The 23704-nt window shown below is 46.5% G+C and overlaps 1 protein-coding gene across 1 annotated transcript in view; it reads right to left on the bottom strand.

Moving 5' to 3' along the window:
* LOC311109432 (dnaJ homolog subfamily C member 13-like) overlaps positions 1 to 14878 on the bottom strand; it is a 68646-nt gene extending 53768 nt beyond the window's left edge. The window contains exons 1-2 of the mRNA XM_084152324.1: positions 14636 to 14878; positions 7117 to 7197 (exon numbers count right to left, since the gene is read on the bottom strand). Coding sequence (XP_084008450.1) covers positions 7117 to 7184 — 68 coding nt within the window. The 5' untranslated portion in view covers positions 7185 to 7197; positions 14636 to 14878. The remainder of the gene's footprint in view (positions 1 to 7116; positions 7198 to 14635) is intronic.
* Positions 14879 to 23704: the final 8826 nt, after the last annotated feature.

The following is a 23704-nucleotide window of genomic DNA, read 5'->3' on the forward strand; positions in this document are numbered from 1 at the left end:
TCCACAGATTTTCTATGGGATTAAGGACTGGAGACTGGCTAGGCCACTCCAGGACCTTAATGTGCTTCTTCTTGAGCCACTCCTTTGTTGCCTTGGCCGTGTGTTTTGGGTCATAAACATGCTGGAATACCCATCCACAACCAATTTTCAATGAGGGAAGGAGGTTCTCACCCATGATTTGACGGTACATGGCGCAGTCCATCGTCCCTTTGATGCGTTGAAGTTGTCCTGTCCCCTTAGCAGAAAAACACCCCCAAAGCATAATGTTTCCACCTCCATGTTTGACGGTGGGGATGGTGTTCTTGGGGTCATAGGCAGCATTCCTCCGAGTTGAGTTGATGCCAAAGTGCTCCATTTTGGTCTCATCTGACCACAACACTTTCACCCAGTTCTCCTCTGAATCATTCAGATGTTCGTTGGCAAACTTCAGACGGCCCTGTATATGTGCTTTCTTGAGCAGGGGGACCTTGCGGGCGCTGCAGGATTTCAGTTCTTCACGGCGTAGTGTGTTACCAATTGTTTTCTTGGTGACTATGGTCCCAGCTGCCTTGAAATCATTGACAAGATCCTGTGTAGTTCTGGGCTGATTCCTCACCGTTCTCATGATCATTGCAACTCCACGAGGTGAGATCTTGCATGGAGCCCCAGGCCGAGGGAGATTGACAGTTATTTTGTGTTTCTTCCATTTGCGAATAATCGAACCAACTGTTGTCACCTTCTCACCAAGCTGCTTGGCGATGGTCTTGTAGCCCATTCCAGCCTTGTGTAGGTCTACAATCTTGTCCCTGACATCCTTGGAGAGCTCTTTGGTCTTGGCCATGGTGGAGAGTTTGGAATCTGATTGATTGATTGCTTCTGTGGACAGGTGTCTTTTATACAGGTAACAAGATGAGATTAGGAGCACTCCCTTTAAGAGTGTGCTCCTAATCTCAGCTCGTTACCTGTATAAAAGACACCTGGGAGCCAGAAATCTTTCTGATTGAGAGGGGGTCAAATACTTATTTCCCTCGTTAAAATTTAAATCAATTATAACAGTTTTGACATGCGTTTTTCTGGATTTTTTTTTTGTTATTCTGTCTCTCACTGTTCAAATAAACCTACCATTAAAATTATAGACTGATCATTTCTTTGTCAGTGGGCAAACTTACAAAATCAGCAGGGGATCAAATGCTTTTTTCCCCTCACTGTATGTAAAAATAGCCTACATAAAGCCAACAAATAAAAACATTGCAGCCTGCAGGTAGAAAATATCCTGATGATAAAAATAAATATCCTAGAAATCACATTGGCTATGCATGGCCTGTCTGCAAAGAACTTGAAACATTGTATCAACTATCAACTTTGGTCTAGTCAACTTGCAACATTGTATAAAATATTCTGTTTCACGAGCGAGTGAGCTCGGGACAGACACAGCTGTAGGCTATTTGCGCAAGCCAGAAGAAGCAGTGCTTGACTTGGGCAGGAGCTCAACGGAGCTAAGTACCGGCACCTCAAATGTTCTACTGCTTGAGCTCCTGGTCCTCTTATAGAATATTAGCTCAAAAGTATTGTGGAGCTCCTGCACCTAAATATACAGTGCATTTGGAAAGTATTCAGACCCCTTGACTTTTTTCACAATTTGTTACATTACTACAATGGATTAAATTGTGTTTTCCTCATCAATCTACACACAATACCCCATTATGACAAAGCAAAAAACTGGTTTTCAGAAATTGTTGCAAATGTATTTAAAATAAAATAAACGTGATCACATTTACATAAGTATTCAGACCCTTTACTCAGTACTTTGTTGAAGCACCTCTGGCAGCAATTACAGCCTCAAGTCTTCTTGGGTATAACGCTACAAGCTTGGCACACCTTGCAGTTTCTCCCATTCTTCTCTGCGGATCCTCTCAAGCTCAGTCAGGTTGGGAGTGTCGCTGCACAGCTATTTTCAGGTCTCTCCAGAGATGTTAGATCGGGTTCAAGTCCAGGCTCTGGCTGGGCCACTCAAGGACATTCAGAGACATGTCCTGAAGCCACTCCTGTCTTGGCTGTGTGCTTAGGGTCGTTGTCCTGATGGAAGGTGAACTGTCGCCCCAGTCGGAGGTCCTGAGCGCACTGGAGCAGGTTTTATCAAGGATCTCTCTGTACTTTCCTCCGTTCATCTTTGCCTCGATCCTGACTAGTCTCCCAGTCCCTGCCGCTGAAAAACATTCCCACAGCATGATGCTGCCAACACCATGCTTCACCGTAGGGATGGTGCCAGGTTTCCTCCAGATATGACGCTTGGCATTCAGGCCAAAGAGTTCAATCTTGGTTTCATTAGACCAGAGAATCTTGTTTCTCATGGTGCAAGAGTCCTTTAGGTGCCTTTTAGCAAACTCCAAGTGGGCTGTATGTACCTTTTACTGAGGAGTGGCTTCCGTCTGGCCACTCTACCATAAAGGCCTGATTGGTGGAGTGCTGCAGAGATGGTTGTCCTTCTGGAAGGTTCTCCCATCTCCACAGAGGAACTCTAGAGCTCTGTCAGAGTGACCATCGGGTTCTTCGTCACCTCCCTGACCAAGGCCCTTCTCCCCCGATTGCTCAGTTTGGTCGGGTGACCAGCTCTAGGAAGAGTCTTGGTGGCTCCAAACTTCTTCCATTTAAGAATGATGCAGGCCACTGTGTTCTTGGGGACCTTCAATGCTGCAGACATTTTTTGGTACCCTTCCCCAGATCTCTGCCTCGACACAATCCTGTCTTGGAGCTCTACGGACAATTCCTTCGACCTCATGGCTTGGTTTTTGCTCTGAAAACTGTGGGACCTTATATAGACTGATGTGTGCCTTTCCAAATCATGTCCAATCAATTGAATTTACCACAGGTGGACTCCAATGAAGTTGTAGAAACAGGATGCACCGGAGCTCAATTCTGAGTCTCATAGCAAAGGTTCTGAATACTTATGTAAATAAGGTAAACAATTAGCACAAATTTCTAAAAACCTGTTTTCGCTTTGTCATTATGGGGTATTGCGTGTATATTGAGGAACACTTTTATTTAATCCATTTTAGAATAAGGCTGTAACGTAACAAAATGTGGAAGTCAAAGGGTGTGAATACTTTCCGAATCCACTGTATGTGTGAAACTTGTTTTGATTTAGAATGGAATTTGGAATTGACTGCTGTCATGACCACTGGTGTGGCGGTAATATGGTCACCGTAACAGCCCTACTCTTTCCATGACAGACTGACCAGGTGAAATCTATGATCCCTTATTGATGTCACCTGTTAAATCCACTTCAAATCAGTGTAGATGAAGGAGAGGAGACAGGTTAAAGAAGGATTTCTAATCCTTGAGACAATTGAAACATGGATTGTTTATGTGTGCCATTCAGAGAGTGAATGAGGAAGACAAAATATTTAAGTGCCTTTGAACAGGGTATGGTAGTAGGTGCCAGGCACACCGGTTTGTGTCAAGAATGGTCCACCACCCATAGAACATCTAGCCAACTTGACAACTGTGGGAAGCATTGGAGTCAACATGGGCCAGCATCCCTGTGGAACGCTTTCGACACCTTGTAGAGTCCATGCCCCGATGAATTGAGGTTGTTATGAGGGTAAAAGGGGGTGCAACTCAATATTAGGAAGGTGCCAAAACCAGTTTCCTAAGTACACTGTAGCCTATGTGGTCTGTGTTTGTAGAGTGAATCCTTCACTCTCGGCTCAGAGCAGATCCGGCAGCAGGGGAGCGTAGATTCTTGACGGTCCACAATCCAAGCAGCGATGGCTCTGAGAGAGGCCCTTTGTGTGGCCACAACATTGAGCAGCCTGTTAGCCACACTGAGGCCAAATCTAATACAGCCTTTAGATGCCAGGAGTCACAGGATTTAAAAGGACTTCACAAGAGACAGCACCGGGAGAAGAAAATACTACGTCATTAAAAAGGCGCTTTGATGTTGTGCAATCGGTGGTGAACCTTTCCTACTGAGTCGTGTAGCTTGCTTCTTCCTGAAACTGGACTCTCTCTACAGTACTTCAGGACTGAGGAGGTTCTTATTAAAAGGGCAATAGTGCTGTTTACGCTGAGACTTTGGGAAAAGAGTGCAGGCTAATCAAGGTTGATTGTAATTAAGGCTTGCCCCCTGACAGATGTTCTGTGTATAAAAGACTGGCTTCACACTGCAAACAGTCACCTGTATTTCCACGCAGTTTCTTAAAGCAACAGCAAATAAGCCACTGTAGGCTATACAACAAAACTGTCTTGGGGGGGAAGTTGAGAAAGCCGCAAAGGACCTTGTTTCGGCCATATGCTCCACAGGGAGCGGAGAGGAGAAACAACATTAGGTAATAAACCAAACCCTTCTCTCTTGGCCTCCCAGTCAAAGCCCTGGCCTGACTCAATGACTGTCCACTCCAAACATCACCACAGATCACTGCAGGAATTAGCAGGATGAAGCCCTCAACCCTCCCCTTCCTGTGGCTGTAGCTAATCTGCTCTTTTAGCATTGCTGCTATAGTTACCTCAGTCAATGGCTGCCTTAATAGGACAAAGCCATTTAGGAAGCACACATCGGTAATGTGATCCTGTTGACTAATGCCCAATGTCTCTCAGGTCTCACCTCTATTGAAGTCTACCAGAGAAACAGGACGGGACTAGTTTGTTTAGTAACATTTGTTTTCCCTTTCCAAGGTATAGAAGAAGCCATTGATTCATGAACTCATTGCTACCATTCAGCTGTATTTATTAACGTTATCTTAGAGCTAGGGCTGGGCGGTATACTGTATTTTACTATATACACCGGTAATTATGTTTGTTAAAAGTGACACGCCACTTTGGTGCGTGTAATGTCCATTTTTTTATAGTTCACTCCATTTGCTACTTGTCGTCTCGTTCCCTCTGCATGCCGCTCCCCCACGCGCTTCCCACACCAAGCCACGCCCCCTATTTTGAGAGAAATAAGCTTTTTGTGCGTATGGAACATTTCTGGGATCTTTTATTTCAGCTCATGAAACATGGATCCAACACTTCACATGTTGCATTTATATTTTTGTTCAGTATACATGAAGTAAGAGTAACATGTAATGTAACATCGAATTAGGATCCCCTGGAAACCACTGACCAACACTTTGGTTCCTACCCTGTCACAATAATCCCTCCCTGGCTTTTTCATTCATTGTCATGTCAAACAATGTATTCAAAGTGCTGCTCACTAGATTCCCACTATATAATTAGAATAATCATTCTATTTCCATGATTCCAACAGTTGACCAATTAATTAGGCCTAGATTATTTGCCCATATCATGCAGATCTACATGGCACAGTGTGGAAATTATAACAAATGAGTGCAGGAAATGCAAACAATTATGAAAATGCTGAATTTTTGGGGGGGTTGGATTGAACAGTATAAAACAAATCAGAATGGAGAAAGCCGCATTCAAATCACTTATAATGAAAGTGTTGCCACTCTAGGGTCATGAACTACACAAAGCATATTTATAACTTTTATTATTCAAAAACATAAAATACCGTAAAAAAATGTGGAAAATATTGTGATATGATATTTTAGCCATACCGCCCAGCCCTACTTAGCGCTATAGAGGTGATGCCATAGATCACGAGTAATCCGTCTAACCGGCAATATATAGGTATTGGGATTTCAGTGACATGTATTCAGGATAGCGAGAATCTGACAGTAGTGATTTACTTACACCTTGTCCCCCATTGAAGATAAGGAAACGCAAACACAATGGAAGGACCGAGTCAGGGATTTCAGTGCCTTCCCTTTGTTCTGCTGCTGCCTGATAGCTAGGCCAACAACTAGGCTCAGTGTGGAATGGTAGAGTGCACATGGCTTGACCTGACATTACCTTGTTGGTGTTAACCTGAACATGAAGACCTAGGCTATCTTTCAAAGCATGATAATGCCATTCACAGAGCAGAGATGCATATTTACTGAACAAAAATATAAATGTAACATGTAAAGTGTTCGTCCCATGTTTCATGAGCTGAAATAAAAAATCCGACATTTTCCATACGCACAAAAAGCTTATTTCTCTTTTGAGCATTTCTCCTTAGCCAAGATAATCCATCCACTTGACAAGTGTGGCATACTGTATCAAGAAGCTGATTAAACAGCATGATCATTACACAGGTTCACCTTGTGCTGGGGACAATAAAAGGCCACTTTAAAATGTGCAGTTTTGTCACAACACAATGGCACAGATGTCTTAAGTTTTGAGGGAGCATGCAATTGGCATGCTGACTGCGGAATGTCCACCAGAACTGTTAGGCAATTAGTGGGCAAATGCTCACCTTCGATGGCCACTAGCACGCTGGAGAAGTGTGCTCTTCACAGATGAATCCCAGTTTCAACTGTACAGGGCAGATGGCAGACTTGTGGGCGAGCGGTTTGCTGATGTCAACAGAGTGCCCCATGGCGGCGGTGGGGTTATGGCATAAGCTACGGACAACGAACACGATTGCATTTTATCGATGGCAATTTGAATGCACAGAGATACCGTGATGAGATCCTGAGGCCCATTGTCGTTCATCCGCCGCCATCACCTCATGTTTCAGTATGATAATACATGGCCCCATGTCGCAAGGATCTGTACACAATTCCTGGAAGCTGAAAATGTCCCAGTTCTTCCATGGCCTGCATACTCACCAAACATGTCACCCATTGAGCATGTTTGGGATGCTCTGGATCGACAGCATGTTCCAGTTCCCACCAATATCCAGCCACTTCGCACAGCCATTGAAGAGGAGTGGGACAACATTCCACAGGCCACAATCAACAGCCTGATCAACTCAATGCGAAGGAGATGAGGCAAATGATGGTCACACCAGATACTGACTGGTTTTCTAATCCACGCCCCTACTTTTTCATCTGTGACCAACAGATGCATATCTGTATTCTCAGTCATGTGAAATCCATAGATTAGGGCCTAATGAATTTATTGCAATTGACTGGTTTCCTTATATGAACTGTAACTCAGTCAAATCTTTGAAATTGTTGCATTTATAGTTCCATTTAGAAGGTGTGGTAATTACCAAACTAATGACCAGCTCCAAGAACATAGAAAACTGTCATTCAACCAATTCAATCCTATCAGGATAAGGAACTTTAGAATATGAGGTGCGCCTCTTACTTTCCCCTCCAGGAGTGTTTGGTAGTGTAGAAACAGGCCAAGTCTTTGTTGTCTTTGATGACATTCATCTTCTGGCAAGACCTGCAATACAGGAGAACAAGGTCATGGGAGAGAGAAACATGATGAAATAGGCTTTTTACAGTCTCGCTTTAGTGTCACTTCAGTGAGTACATTCAGGCCAGAGCAGTGGCAATGGACGCCAGGCAACGTTAATTTAAGCGAATGGCAGCAAGCATAGATTGGCCTACGGTCTGCAAATTCAATTACGCGTGAAGAGCACAGGTCAAAGGGAGGGAGGGATTCCTGTCCCATTGCCATCTAAAGTAGTCATGTGAGTTGGTTGTGGAGAAGAGTCAGCTGGATAACCAAAAGCTAGTTCTATTGAGAAGAAGTCACACAGGACCCCCGCTGACCTTAAAGACTTAACTGCCACACACACTTCACACTGGTGGATCACATTCTACACCTCACATAGAAATCCTTATTGACACTCCCTGTGCTGGCTGGGAGAGTCCCGTGACAGTCGCATCGCTGGCAAACTCTGTGGTGCTGAACACAAAATAAACAGTGTTGAACAGCAAATGAGAGTCGAATTGACACAACAGACAAAGGTGAGACTCTCTGACTGACAGATGCCATCTCAACAGCAGTCACAGCAACAATAACAATCACAGTCTCAGCCAGAATCTGAGCCACCGTGGATGATGCCTTCAACTTTCACAAACAATTTACATTCATCCCTCTACCCCTCTCTTCGTTGACAGCCTGTGTATGCACATTTTCACAGGCGCTCAGCGGAGACTGAAGCATCGCCTACATAGAGGCATTGGGGAAAAAGCGCCAACACAGCAAAATAGTACAGAAACTGCATACAAGTTGTCTTGACAACATTGCAAAAAAGCAGCCTTTGAGACGATCAGATCAGCATACACAGAGAATGTGTTGGTCGTCTTGACAAAACAATTAAGCCTGACACCCTGACTAGAACGGCCACGTTGCATGCACGAGCGTTGCAAAATAAATGTACACCTGCATGTTTTTCAATCATTTCATCCTAACTGCTCATGCACATCTACGGGCTTCTGCATAGACAGTCGCTAAAACAGAACTTGGTTCTATATGAGATGCTTGACGCGCTGGAAGTCCCGCCTCTCCCATCTACTAATTGGTTTTCACCAGCATACTAACCTACGTGGGTGATTGAAAGATGAGCGAGGAGAGACGAATCAAAGAAAAATAACTAGGTTACCCGTGTTATCTGTGGATTAATTGTTGGAGTAGAGAACACACAATTTTGTATGACTCAAAATGGGTCCAAATTCTACAAAACTCCAGCAACAAAAACAAAAAATACTTCAGTACTTGTGTTGAGAATACTAGACCTATGTGGATTGTAACTCGGCTATCATAAACACACCACCCGAAATCACAGAAAGTCACTAGATAAAAACCAGCAACTAGTAGTAACTAGCAAACAGACACCAACAGACAAACAAATAGTACAGTAGCGTACAGTGAGATAGTAGTAAACTAGTAGTAAATCATGCCCAGAGAGCAGTAGTAACCCCCCTCTCTTGGCTGCTGTGCTGTCAGTGTTACAGAGGAAACCCGTGTCAGCACTCTGCCCAGATCCTTCTGGAAATAACGGACTGCTCTTTTCCTTCTTCTCCATATCTGCCTGCAGCAAGGGGCAGCAAAATTAAGTCCTTATGAACGTCCAGTATGCCCCCAAGAGATGAGTCGAACTCTTCTTCAATGGGAAGATTAAATCACAGAGGAGAAGTGTATCATACAATGTCCCAAGGCAACGAATATGATGGGTGCTCTTCACTCTGACTCACTGCTAACACATACTGTAGCAAATCAGACAGGAGCTAGCTGACTAATCCTGAAGTTAGTCATCAATCTTCCTCTGAAAGAGAACCAGATTTAGAGACATCTAAGCTAAAAAGGAACATTTCTGAATCTGAGCACATTATTTTTTTTATGCATCAAACCCTTCCTCCTAATGAATTTAATCAAGCACACACGGGTGGAATTTAACAATAGGGACCGACGTTTGCAATGGGTATTGAGGTGACCACGTGCTCTGCACTCCTCTCAAAGGCCATGCTGTTTAATTCTGTTACCGTGATGAGGGGTATAAAAAGCCAGCCCAGATTCCTGGATGTGGTCATGTGATGGCCCTTCCCAGCTCTTCCTGTGGATTAGGCTTGGGCGATACAGTGGGGAAAAAAAGTATTTAGTCAGCCACCAATTGTGCAAGTTCTCCCACTTAAAAAGATGAGAGAGGCCTGTAATTTTCATCATAGGTACATGTCAACTATGACAGACAAATTGAGGGGGAAAAATCCAGAAAATCACATTGTAGGATTTTTAATGAATTTATTTGCAAATTATGGTGGAAAATAAGTATTTGGTCACCTACAAACAAGCAAGATTTCTGGCTCTCACAGACCCGTAACTTCTTCTTTAAGAGGCTCCTCTGTCCTCCACTCGTTACCTGTATTAATGGCACCTGTTTGAACTTGTTATCAGTATAAAAGACACCTGTCCACAACCTCAAACAGTCACACTCCAAACTCCACTATGGCCAAGACCAAAGAGCTGTCAAAGGACACCAGAAACAAAATTGTAGACCTGTACCAGGCTGGGAAGACTGAATCTGCAATAGGTAAGCAGCTTGGTTTGAAGAAATCAACTGTGGGAGCAATTATTAGGAAATGGAAGGCATACAAGACCACTGATAATCTCCCTCGATCTGGGGCTCCACGCAAGATCTCACCCCGTGGGGTCAAAATGATCACAAGAACGGTGAGCAAAAATCCCAGAACCACACGGGGGGACCTAGTGAATGACCTGCAGAGAGCTGGGACCAAAGTAACAAAGCCTACCATCAGTAACACACTCCCCCTGCTTAAGCCAGTACGTCCAGGCCCGTCTGACGTTTGCTAGAGTGCATTTGGATGATCCAGAAGAGGATTGGGAGAATGTCATAACTGTGAATGTGAAAACCTCCTTCCATCAGCAAGGGCATTGAAGATGAAACGTGGCTGGGTCTTTCAGCATGACAATGATCCCAAACACACCGCCCGGGCAACGAAGGAGTGGCTTCGTAAGAAGTATTTCAAGGTCCTGGAGTGGCCTAGCCAGTCTCCAGATCTCAACCCCATAGAAAATCTTTGGAGGGAGTTGAAAGTCTGTGTTGCCCAGCGACAGCCCCAAAACATCACTGCTCTAGAGGAGATCTGCATGGAGGAATGGGCCAAAATACCAGCAACAGTGTGTGAAAACCTTGTGAAGACTTACAGAAAACGTTTGACCTGTGTCATTGCCAACAAAGGGTATATAACAAAGTATTGAGAAACTTTTGTTATTGACCAAATACTTATTTTCCACCATAATTTGCAAATAAATACATTAAAAATCCTACAATGTGATTTTCTGGAAAAATAATTCTCATTTTGTCTGTCATAGTTGACGTGTACCTATGATGAAAATTACAGGCCTCTCTCATCTTTAAGTGGGAGAACTTGCACAATTGGTGGTCCCTCAACGTGACCAAGACAAAGGAGATGATTGTGGACTACAGGAAAAAAAAAAAAAGAGGACTGAGCACGCCCCCATTCTCATCGACGGGGCTGTAGTGGAACAGGTTGAGAGCTTCAAGTTCCTTGGTGTCCACATCACCAACGAACTATCATGGTCCAAACACACCAAGACAGTCGTGAAGAGGGCACGACAAAGCCTATTCCCCCTCAGGAGACTGAAAAGATTTGGCATGGGTCCTCAGATCCTCAAAAAATTCTACAGCTGCACCATCGAGAGCATCCTGACTGGTTGCATCACCGCCTGGGTATGGCAACTGCTTGGCCTCCGACCGCAAGGCACTACAGAGGGTAGTGCGTACGGCCCAGTACATCACTGGGGCCAAGCTTCCTGCCATCCAGGACCTCTATACCAGGCGGTGTCAGAGGAAGGCCCTCAAAATTGTCAAAGACTCCAGCCACCCTAGTCATAGACTGTTCTCTCTGCTACCGCACGGCAAGCGGTACCGGAGTGCCAAGTCTAGGTCCAAAAGACTTCTCAACAGCTTCTACCCCCAAGCCATAAGACTCCTGAACAGCTAATCATGGCTACCCGGACTATTTGCACTGCCCCCCCACCCAATCCTTTTTACGCTGCTGCTACTCTGTTAATTATTTATGCATAGTCACTTTAACTCTACCCACATGTACATATTACTTCAACTACCTCAACTAGCCGGTGCCCCCGCACATTGACTCTGCACCGGTACCCCCCTGTATATTTAGCCTCCCTACTGTTATTTTATTTTATTTTACTTCTGCTCTTTTTTTCTCAACACTTTTTTTGTTGTTGTTTTATTTTTACTTTTTTTGTTAAAAATAAATGCACTGTTGGTTAAGGGCTGTAAGTAAGCATTTCACTGTAATGTCTGCACCTGTTGTATTCGGCGCATGTGACCAATACAATTTGATTTGATTTGACTAAATACTTTCCCCCCCCACTGTATACCATTTACACCGTATACCCTCACGGGGGCTGCGGGCTACGCCACTGCTTATAACTATAAGGTAAGTATAACTATAAGAAATCTAAGATGTGTCAAATAAATGATATCCAGCTCAGGGCTCCAGCTATGAATTTGGTTTACTAACTTGCTAGCTAAGTGTATAGATGTCAAGATCAAGCTTCTTGGTTACAGCAGACATTCAATCCCCTCCTGGAGATGATTCATAGATAGAGAGATAGCTCTATATACACAGATACACACACACACACTACATGACCAAAGGTATGTGGACACCTACTCATTCCAAAATCATGGCCATTAATATGGAATTGGTCCCCCATTTGCTGCTATAACAGCCTCCACTCTTCTGGGAAGGCTTTCCACTAGATGTTGGAACATTGCTGCGGGGACTTGCTTCCATTCAGCCACAAGAGCATTAGTGAGGTCGGGCACTGATGTAGGGCGATTAGGCCTGGCTCACAGTCGGCGTTCCAATTCATCCCAAAGATGTTCGATGGGGTTGAGGTCAGTGCTCTGTGCAGGCCAGTCAAGTTCTTCCACACTGATCTTGACAAACCATTTCTGTATGGACCTCACGTTGAGCACGGGGGCATTGTCATGCTGAAACAGGAAAGGGCCTTCCCCAAACTGTTGCCACAAAGTTGGAAGCACAGAATCGTCTAGAATGTCATTGTATCCTGTAGAGTTAAGATTTCCCTTCACTGGAACTAAGGGGCCTAGCCCGAACCATGAAAAACAGGCCCAGACCATTATTCCTCCACCACCAAACTTTACAGTTGGCACTATGCATTGGGGCAGGTAGCGTTCTCCTGGAATATGCCAAACCCAGATTCATCCTTCAGACTGTCAAGATGGTGAAGCGTGATTCATCACTCCAGAGAACGCGTTTTCACTGCTCCAGAGTCCAATGGCGGCAAGCTTTACACAACTCCAGCCGATGATTGGCATTGCGCATGGTGATGTTAGGCTTGTGTGCGGCTGCTCGGCCATGGAAACCCATTTCATGAAGCTCCCGACAAACAGTTATTGTGCTGACGTTGCTTCCAGAGGGAGTATGGAACTCTGTAGTGAGTGTTGCAACCGAAGACAGACGATTTGTACGCGCTACGCGCTTCAGCACTTGCCGGTCACGTACTGTGAGCTTGTGTGGCCTACAGAGAAAAGCACTTGACTAGGTCATCAAGTGGTCCTGGAGAAAATAGTCCCTCAGCTTGCCATGGGAGGGTACAAACAAAATCAACAAGGCAGAGCAGCAAATGGATTGTACTGACACCTCACAGTAGCGGGGTCATACGACCTGTGAGGCAGTGTATGGTTTCCAAGCAGTGAGTGCACAGCGCTGACTACACAGAGCCTCTCTGAACGCTGGGTGACTGTGTAACCTGCCTTCTTGTGACATTTGTACAATAACACAACATTATTGGAGTTCTGCACAAGATTTTATGATAAATGCAAATGCCGCAGATATAACAAATATAACAGTTATGGGAATAAAGAGTCAAATCTTACAACTTTGAATCGTATTTGTCTGAGAGGAACACAGTCAGCAAGCCAGGAGCCTGGTGTAACAACAAACTTCTCCCCATGTATTGATCATCACTTGCTCGATTTATCTTACAAACAGCGCTTCCCTGGATGGCACTAGAAACGGTTTGAAACACAACAACTTGAACTTTGGGGAAATTCTCAGATAAGTCCAGATCATCAAAGGGGAAAATACATGCATATAAATAACTGTGATGATAGCTAATATAATAACACTGTTACTGAGGAAGAAAAGCCTGGCTTTACACACTTGAGGTTTGAGAATTCTGTGCCTCAACATTTCCACTGGGGTTCTTTCAATATTATCAGCTGGGAATGTTGCTGAAACTGATAACTTTAGGGAAAAGGGTATTGTGATCCTTGTTCACCGCTGTTCCATAGCATCCATGCAATCAATGACTAGGCCTAATGGATCTCCGCCTTTGTAGTGGATATACGCTTATGTGTCTGATTGACTGAAAATGGTGCTGGTGAGAATCAATGACAAGGCTACTTCTAAAAGGTAACTTTAATCTTGGATAACGAGTGGATGTAGCTAATCTTATTTTGGTCTACAACAAATTTGATATTGACAGATATTGTTACCCACATTCATTGTTACCACTAACTCACTAGGAAGCAAAATCACCTACACATAACGTTACTGATAACGCAGTCGCATAATTTCCCAAAATAAATTACATTCTTTCACAAAAAATCGAAATCCTATTGAGAATGCATGACAGCCACAACCAAGTGAGGTCAGCCTGAGAATGTAGACGCTGCTATCAAATTCAATGTCCGATTGCTAAATGTATTTCATAGTACATATCACACTGGTCAGGACCGAAAAAAGGTTCAACAAACACCTTGCTAGAGCTGAGTTTACTCAACTCCATGATACAAAGTTATATCTCGATGGAAGATATCCAAATTACAGAGATTTAAATTAAACTAACCTGGAGCTATGCTAGACGTTGACACAACTAACTTCCGTTAGAAAAACTAGTTAGACGCTTTCGTAGACACAATCAAAGGTAATGTAACTATGGGTGTCTATTTTAATAAATAACTGCAGACTCACTTTGATCACACCCCGTTTGCCAGCCGCTGTGTATTTGGCTTTGCTTTGGTAACAAGCTAACGGCTAGTAGGGCCACATTCAAGTGCAGCTCGAGTGGGCCAAGTTGGGAGGATACTGATAGATACGAGACCGAGTAAAGACGGAAGCCGAAATTGCCATTTCAGTGATACACATTGTAACTATCTCATGACAAGCGACGCATACAACTGTCGCAGTGGTTTTTTTATCAACACACACTTCAACACGCAAACTGCCTAGGTTAACCATGCAAACTAGCTTAGCAAGGGTTCTGTGTATATGGAACTCAAACATGGAGGAAAGGAGTTGTGCAGTGTGGCAGTCACAGATTAATTTACCTGTATGTTCGCGACCAGATTCGATTATTTTCCGAACCGCAACCCCCCACCCTCCAATATGCGTGGCTGTTGTGTTTTTGTTTTCCCAATCCGATGCTGTTGCTGTTCAATTGCGCCCTCAGTGCTCAGGATGCTGCCATATTCCTGATAGCCGAAAGCGCACGCGCGAAACCTAGGTTTTGACTATATGGGATACCGCTAATGTCAGAAGTGACTATTTGTAGCAGGTTAGGAGGGCTTACTTAGCAGGTTAGGAGAATTAGGTCACTTCTAGGAAAAGGGTTGCGGTTATGTCCAAATATACCCGACGCGACTCGAATATGCTAATTCTGACGTCACGTTGACATTAGCTGCATCCCTTCTAGACATGACCCGAAACCTGTCTGTCATTAGTGTGTCAGCTGGTTCTTCTTCTTCGATGAGATTTAACGGCGGTTGGCATCCAATTTGTTGCATTACCGCCACCTACTAGACTGGTGTACAACTCCCTTATATTTTGCTTGAAAAATAAAATAAAATAAAGAAATACCCTACCATCTAACACTACACTCACAAATTCTAAATTATTATTAATAATTAACACCACCCCACTCCACTATTTAAATATATTAATTCCTACCTCATGCCCTCAACCTGAGATGATGGAACATCACCACTTAACACTCCCTGTAACTCTTCTGATGTCAAGTCTCGCACACCCAAATACCTCTCTGCAGCTGCCACCACAACCTCAATTTTCTTAGACTTACGTTCCATCCCAGCAGTACAATTAATAACCATTGCTATAAATGCCAAAAATCCAATCTTACTGAAACATATATCACTTGTTGTCCTATCTCTCTGTACTGGTACATCTCTACTACTCTCACCACTCCTCCCCCTTGACCCCTCTTCCTCTACTTTCTTCACTGCCTCAGCATATGACAACTTCTTCACTACTCTTACCCTGGAAACCTCAACCTGCCTCTCTCGCACAGGATATTTCTGATCTCCAGCCCCATGGGCACCCCTACAATCAGCACATACCACTACTTTCCCCAATGCTACACATTCCTTTGTCTCATGCCCTTCTGCACACTTCTCACACCTTGGAACCTCCCTCCTACACACTGCTGCCACATGCCCATAAGTTTGACACCTGTAACATCGTAATGTATTCGGCACATAAGCTCGTACAGGATAACTTATATACCCTAACTTCACTTTATCAGGCAAAGACTGTGTCAGCTGGTTTGTCAGGAAGGAGCGTTTTCTAAGCAGAAGTTGGCTCTAAGCCCAGATCTAGGATCAGCATCATACCAAAGAGTGTAATTCCGCGTTCAAAACAATTGGGAACTCGGAAATCTCAGACTTCAGTGCGTTCAAGGCAACTGGGAACTCGAAAAACGGTCATCCAACTCGGAATTCCAAGTCTGAAACTCCAGCTGTCCGGCCTGACGATCACTGACATCATGATTTGACCTCGTTTTTTTCAGAGTTCCCATTTGTCTTGAAAGCATCATCTTTCTAGAGCTCCGACTTTTAGGCCTGAAGATCACTGATGTCATGATTTGACCTCATATTTTTTGGGGGAGTTCCCAGTTGTCTTGAAAGCACAATAAGCCTTGTGTATTGAGAGCAACAAACATATACAGTGAGGGAAAAAGTATTTGATCCCCTGCTGATTTTGTACGTTTGCCCACTGACAAATAAATGATCAGTCTATAATTTTAATGGTAGATTTATTTGAACAGTGAGAGACAGAATAACAACCAAAAAATCCAGAAAAACGCATGTCAAAAATGTTATAAATTGATTTGCATTTTAATGAGGGAAATAAGTATTTGACCCCCTCTCAATCAGAAAGATTTCTGGCTCTCAGGTGTCTTTTATACAGGTAACGAGCTGAGATTAGGAGCACACTCTTAAAGGGAGTGCTCCTAATCTCAGCTTGTTACCTGTATAAAAGACACCTGTCCACAGAAGCATTCAATCAATCAGATTCCAAACTCTCCACCATGGCCAAGACCAAAGAGCTCTCCAAGGATGTCAGGGACAAGATTGTAGACCTACACAAGGCTGGAATGGGCTACAAGACCATCGCCAAGCAGCTTGGTGAGAAGGTGACAACAGTTGGTGTGATTATTCGCAAATGGAAGAAACACAAAATAACTGTCAATCTCCCTCAGCCTGGGGCTCCATGCAAGATCTCACCTCGTGGAGTTGCAATGATCATGAGAACGGTGAGGAATCAGCCCAGAACTACACGGGAGGATCTTGTCAATGATCTCAAGGCAGCTGGGACCATAGTCACCAAGAAAACAATTGGTAACACACTACTCCGTGAAGTACTGAAATCCTGCAGCGCCCGCAAGGTCCCCCTGCTCAAAAAAGCACATATACAGGCCCGTCTGAAGTATGCCAATGAACATCTGAATGATTCAGAGGAGAACTGGGTGAAAGTGTTGTGGTCAGATGAGACCAAAATCGAGCTCTTTGGCATCAACTCAACTCGCCGTGTTTGGAGGAGGAGGAATGCTGCCTATGACCCCAAGAACACCATCCCCACCGTCAAACATGGAGGTGGAAACATTATGCTTTGGGGGTGTTTTTCTGCTAAGGGGACAGGACAACTTCACCACATCAAAGGGACGATGGACGGGGCCATGTACCGTCAGCCAGGGCATTGAAAATGGGTCGTGGATGGGTATTCCAGCATGACAATGACCCAAAACACACGGCCAAGGCAACAAAGGAGTGGCTCAAGAAGAAGCACATTAAGGTCCTGGAGTGGCCTAGCCAGTCTCCAGTCCTTAATCCCATAGAAAATCTGTGGAGGGAGCTGAAGGTTCGAGTTGCCAAACGTCAGCCTTGAAACCTTAATGACTTGGAGAAGATCTGCAAAGAGGAGTGGGACAAAATCCCTCCTGAGATGTGTGCAAACCTGGTGGCCAACTACTAGAAACGTCTGACCTCTGTGATTACCAACAAGGGTTTTGCCACCAAGTACTAAGTCATGTTTTGCAGAGGGGTCAAATACTTATTTCCCTCATTAAAATGCAAATCAATTTATAACATTTTTGGCATGCGTTTTTCTGGATTTTTTTGTTGTTATTCTGTCTCTCACTGCTCAAATAAACCTACCATTAAAATTATAGACTGATCATGTCTTTGTAAGTGGGCAAACATACAAAATCAGCAGGGGATCAAATACTTTTTTCCCTCACTGTACTGAACAAAAATATAAACCAACATGCAACAATTTCAAAGATTCTACTGATGTCACGCCCTGGCTCTGGGGACTCTTAAATGTTGAGCCAGGGTGTGTAGTTTCTATGTTATGTTTTCTATGTTTAGTTTCTAGATCGTTTAGATCTATGTTGGCCAGGGTGGTTCCCAATCAGAGGCAGCTGTAGCTCGTTGTCTCTGATTGGGGACCATACTTAGGTAGCCTGTTGGCACTAGTGGGTTGTGGGATCTTGTTCCGTATAGGTTTGTTGTTTGTACCTTAAGACTTCACGTATCATTTGGTTGTTGTTTTGTCGTGTTTGCACAGTTGTAATAAACATGTACGCTTATCACGCTGCGCCTTGGTTCGACCAATCTTTAAACGATCGTGACAGAAGATCCCACCAACTAAGAACCAAGCAGCGTGTCCAGGAGCAGACAGCCTGGACCTGGGAGGAGATCCTGGACGGGAAGGGATCCTGGACTTGGGAGGAGATTCAGGCCGGAATGGATCGCCGTCCTTGGGAGGAGACAGTGGAGGCGCGCTATAGAGGGGAGCAGCGGCAACGCAGAAGGTGCCGGCCGAGGAGGAAGCCCGAGAGACAGCCCCAATAATTTTTTTTTGGGGGGCTAAAAGGGTGGTTGGCGGAGCCTAGTGTTAGAGCAGAGCCAACTCCCCGTACTCATGCAAGGAAGCGTGTGACTGGGCAGGCTCCGTGTTATGCGGAGCTACGTACTGTGCCACGAGTGTTCTGGCACAGTCCTGTACGTCCTGTGCTAGCACCACGCACGTGTCGTGCGAAGATGGGCATTCAGCCAGGACGGGGTGTGCCGGCTCAACGCTCGTGGTCTCCAGTACGCCTCCTCGGTCCCGTATATCCTGCGCCGGTGCTACGTACTGTATCGCCAGTACGCGTGCACAGCCCCGTACGGCCTGTGCTAATGCCTCACACATATTGTGTGGAAGTAGGCATCCAGCCAGGACGGGTTGTGTCAGCTCTCCGCTCCAGACCTCCAGTCCGCCTCTACAGTCCGGTACGGCCCATTCCTGCTCCCCGCACCAAGCCAGTGGTGCGTGTTCCCAGTCCGGCCCGGCCCGTTCCTGCTCCCCGCACCAAGCCAGTGGTGCGTGTTCCCAGTCCGGCCCGGCCCGTTCCTGCTCCCCGCACCAAGCCAGTGGTGCGTGTTCCCAGTCCGGCCCGGCCCGTTCCTGCTCCCCGCACCAAGCCAGTGGTGCGTGTTCCCAGTCCGGCCCGGCCCGTTCCTGCTCCCCGCACCAAGCCAGTGGTGCGTGTTCCCAGTCCGGCCCGGTCCGTTCATGCTCCTTGCACCAAGCCAGTGGTGCGCGTCTCCAGCCCGGTCCGGCCTGTTCCTGTCTCTCGCACCAAGCCAGTGGTGCGCGTCTCCAGCCCGGTTCGGCCTGTTCCTGTCCCTCGCACCAAGCCAGTGGTGCGCGTCGCCAGCCCGGTCCGGCCTGTTCCTGTCCCTCGCACCAAGCCAGTGGTGCGCGTCGCCAGCCCGGTCCGGCCTGTTCCTGTCCCTCGCACCAAGCCAGTGGTGCGCGTCGCCAGCCTGGTCCGGCCTGTTCCTGCTCCTCGCATCAAGCCAGTGGTGCGTGTGCCCAGTCCGGCACGGCCCGTGCCTGTTCCACCGGTGCCTGGTCCGGCATCGGTCAGCTGCTCCACTCCGGAGCTAGAGCAGTCCGCTCCACCGGTGCCTGATCCAGCTCCGGTCAGCGGCTCCATGCCGGAGTCAGAGCAGTTCGCTCCACCGTCGTCGGGTCCAGCTCCAGTCAGCGGTTCCAGTCCAGACCCAGACGTCAGCCCCTCTCTAGGTTCGGGGTCTCCCACACCAGGGTCCAGACAGGGCTTGGTACTTTGTGGGAGGAAGGAGAGGGGAAGCAGCGCGCCGAGGTCCAGACCAGACCAGGGGCGCAACAGGGAGGCGGATAATAGGTGGTGGTCACGCCCGGAGCCGGATCCGCCTCCGAGGCGGAATGCCCACCCGGCCCCTACCCTGTTATGTTTAGGTTGCGCGGTCGGAATCCGCACCTTTGGGGGGGGGTACTGTCACGCCCTGGCTCTGGGGACTCTTAAATGTTGAGCCAGGGTGTGTAGTTTCTATGTTAGGTTTTCTATGTTTAGTTTCTAGATCGTTTAGATCTATGTTGGCCAGGGTGGTTCCCAATCAGAGGCAGCTGTAGCTCGTTGTCTCTGATTGGGGACCATACTTAGGTAGCATGTTGGCACTAGTGGGTTGTGGGATCTTGTTCCGTATAGGTTTGTTGTGTGTAACCTTAAGACTTCACGTATCGTTTGTTTGTTGTTTTGTCGTGTTTGCACAGTTGTAATAAACATGTACGCTTATCACGCTGTGCCTTGGTTCGACCAATCTTTAAACGATCGTGACAACTGAGTTACAGGTCATATGAGGAATTCAGTAAATTGAAATAAATTCATTAGGCCCTAATCTATGGATTTCACATGACTGGGAATCCAGATATCTGTTGGTCACAGATACGTTTAAAAAAAATGGGCCTCACAATGGGCCTCAGGATCTCCTCACTGTATTTTTGTGCATTCAAATTGCTATCGATAAAATGCAATTGTGTTCGTTTTGCGTAGCTGATGCCTGCCCATACGTACCATAACCCCAACGCCACCATGGGGCACTCTTTTCACAATGTTGACATCAGCAAATCGCTAACCCACATGACGCCATACACATGGTCTGCGGTTGTGAGGCCATTTGGATGTACTTCCAAATTCTCTAAAATTATGTTGGAGGCGGCTTATGGTAGAGAAATGAACATTCAATTATCTGGCAACATCCCTGCAGTCAGCATGCCAATTGCACGCTCCCTCAAAACTTGAGACATCTGTGGCAAAGTGTTGTGTGATAAAGCTGCACATTTTAGAGTGGCCTTTTATTGTCCCCGCATACCCCGAGAGCATCTGGTCAGAGGGGTGGTGGCACAGGAATCCTCATCTCTCCCAAGTGGTCATTCTCAATTTTTCCCCTAACCCATCTGTCTATCTCCTCATTTGAATTCCACGCTGTCACAGTCACTAGCCCATTTAAGCTTAATATCCTTGTCATCTATCGCCCTCCAGGTTCCCTTGGAGAGTTAATCAATGAGTTTGATGCCTTGATAAGTTCCTTTCCTGAGGATGGCTCACCCTTCACAGTTTTGGGGGATTTCAACCTCCCTACGTCTACATTTGACTCATTTCTCTCTGCCTCCTTCTTTCCACTCCTCTCCTCTTTTGACCTCACCCTCTCACCGTCCCCCCCTACTCACAAGGCAGGCAATACGCTTGACTTCATCTTTACTAGATGTTGCTCTTCTACTAATCTCACTGCAACTCCCCTCCATGTCTCCGACCACTACTTTGTATCCCTTTCTCTCTCGCTCTCCTCCAACACTAATAATAAATAATAATAATATGCCATTTAGCAGACGCTTTTATCCAAAGCGACTTACAGTCATGCGTGCATACATTTTTGTGTATGGGTGGTCCCGGGGATCGAACCCACTACCTTTGCGTTACAAGCGCCGTGCTCTACCAGCTGAGCTACAGAGGCCACTACTCACTCTGCCCCTACACAGATGGTAACGCGCCGCCGCAACCTTCGCTCTCTCTCTCCCACTACTCTCTCCTCTTCCATCCTATCATCTCTTCCCTCTGCTCAATCCTTCTCCCTCCAATCTCCTGATTCTGCCTCCTCAACCCTCCTCTCCTCCCTTTCTGCATCCTTTGACTCCCTGTGTCCCCTATCCTCCCGGCCGGCTCGGTCCTCCCCTCCAGCTCCATGGCTTGATGACTCATTGCGAGCTCACAGAACAGAGCTCCGGGCAGCTGAGCGGAAATGGAAGAAAACTAAACTCCCTGCCGACCTGGCATCTTTTCACTCCCTCCTCTCTACATTTTCTTCATCTGTTTCTGCTGCTAAGGCCACTTTCTACCACTCTAAATTCCAAGCATCTGCCTCTAACCCTAGGAAGCTCTTTGCCACATTCTCCTCACTGCTGAATCCCCCCCTCCTCCTTCTCTGTGGATGACTTCGTCAACCACTTTGAAAAGAAGGTTGACGACATCCGATCCTCGTTTGTTAAGTCTAATGACACTGCTGGTCCTGCTCACACTGCCCTACCCTATGCTTTGACTTCTTTCTCCCCTCTCTCTCCAGATAAAATCTTGCGACTAGTGACTGCAGGCTGCCCAACAACCTGCCCGCTTGACCCCATCCCCTCCTCTCTTCTCCAGACCATCTCCGGTGACCTTCTCCCCTACCTCACCTCGCTGATCAACTCATCCTTGACCGCTGGCCATGTCCCTTCCGTCTTCAAGAGAGCGAGAGTTGCACCCCTTCTCAAAAAACCAACACTCGATCCCACTGATGTCAACAACTACAGACCAGTATCCCTTCTTTCTTTTCTTTCCAAAACTATTGAGCGTGCCGTCTTTAGCCAACTCTCTTGCTATCTCTCTCAGAATGACCTTCTTGATCCAAACCAGTCAGGTTTCAGGACTGGTCATTCAACTGAGACTGCTCTTCTCTGTGTCACGGAGGCTCTCCGCACTGCTAAAGCTAACTCTCTCTCCTCTGCTCTTGTCCTTCTAGACCTGTCTGCTGCCTTTGATACTGTGAACCATCAGATCCTCCTCTCCACCCTCTCCGAGCTGGGCATCTCCGGCGCGGCTCACTCCTGGATTGCGTCCTACCTGACCGGTCGCTCCTACCAAGTGGCGTGGCGAGAAGCTGTCTCCGCACCACGTGCTCTCACCACTGGTGTCCCCCAGGGCTCAGTTCTAGGCCCTCTCCTTTTCTCCCTATACACCAAGTCACTTGGCTCTGTCATATCCTCACATGGCCTCTCCTATCATTGCTACGCTGACGATACACAACTCATCTTCTCCTTTCCCCCTTCTGATAACCAGGTGGCGAATCGCATCTCTGCATGTCTGGCCGACATATCAGTATGGATGACGGATCACCACCTCAAGCTGAACCCTGGCAAGACGGAGCTGCTCTTCCTCCCGGGGAAGGACTGCCCGTTCCATGATCTCGCCATCACGGTTGACAACTCCGTTGTGTCCTCCTCCCAGAGTGCGAAGAGCCTTGGCGTGACCCTGGACAACACCCTGTCGTTCTCCGCTAACGTCAAGGCGGTGACCCGATCCTGCAGGTTCATGCTCTACAACATTCGGAGAGTACGACCCTGCCTTACACAGGAAGCGGCACAGGTCCTAATCCAGGCACTTGTCATCTCCCGTCTGGATTACTGCAACTCGCTGTTGGCTGGGCTCCCTGCCTGTGCCATTAAACCCCTACAACTCATCCAGAATGCCGCAGCCAGTCTGGTGTTCAACCTTCCCAAGTTCTCTCACGTCACCCCCCTCCTCCGCACACTCCACTGGCTTCCAGTTGAAGCTCGCATCCGTTACAAGACCATGGTGCTTGCCTATGGAGCAGTGAGGGGAACGGCACCTCCGTACCTTCAGGCTCTGATCAGTCCCTACACCCAAACGAGGGCATTGCGTTCATCCACCTCTGGCCTGCTGGCTCCCCTTCCTCTGCGGAAGCATAGTTCCCGCTCAGCCCAGTCAAAACTGTTCACTGCTCTGGCACCCCAATGGTGGAACAAGCTCCCTCACGACGCCAGGACAGCGGAGTCACTCACCACCTTCCGGAGACATTTGAAACCCCACCTCTTTAAAGAATACCTGGGATAGGATAAAGTAATCCTTCTACCCCCCACCCCCCCACCCCCACCCAAAATAAATAAATAAATAAATAATAATAATAATATTGTAAAGTGGTTAACCCACTGGCTATAGGGTGAATGCACCAATTTGT

The sequence above is a fragment of the Coregonus lavaretus genome (assembly GCF_964263955.1).
Source record: "Coregonus lavaretus genome assembly, chromosome: 34".
Lineage (NCBI taxonomy): Eukaryota > Metazoa > Chordata > Actinopteri > Salmoniformes > Salmonidae > Coregonus > Coregonus lavaretus.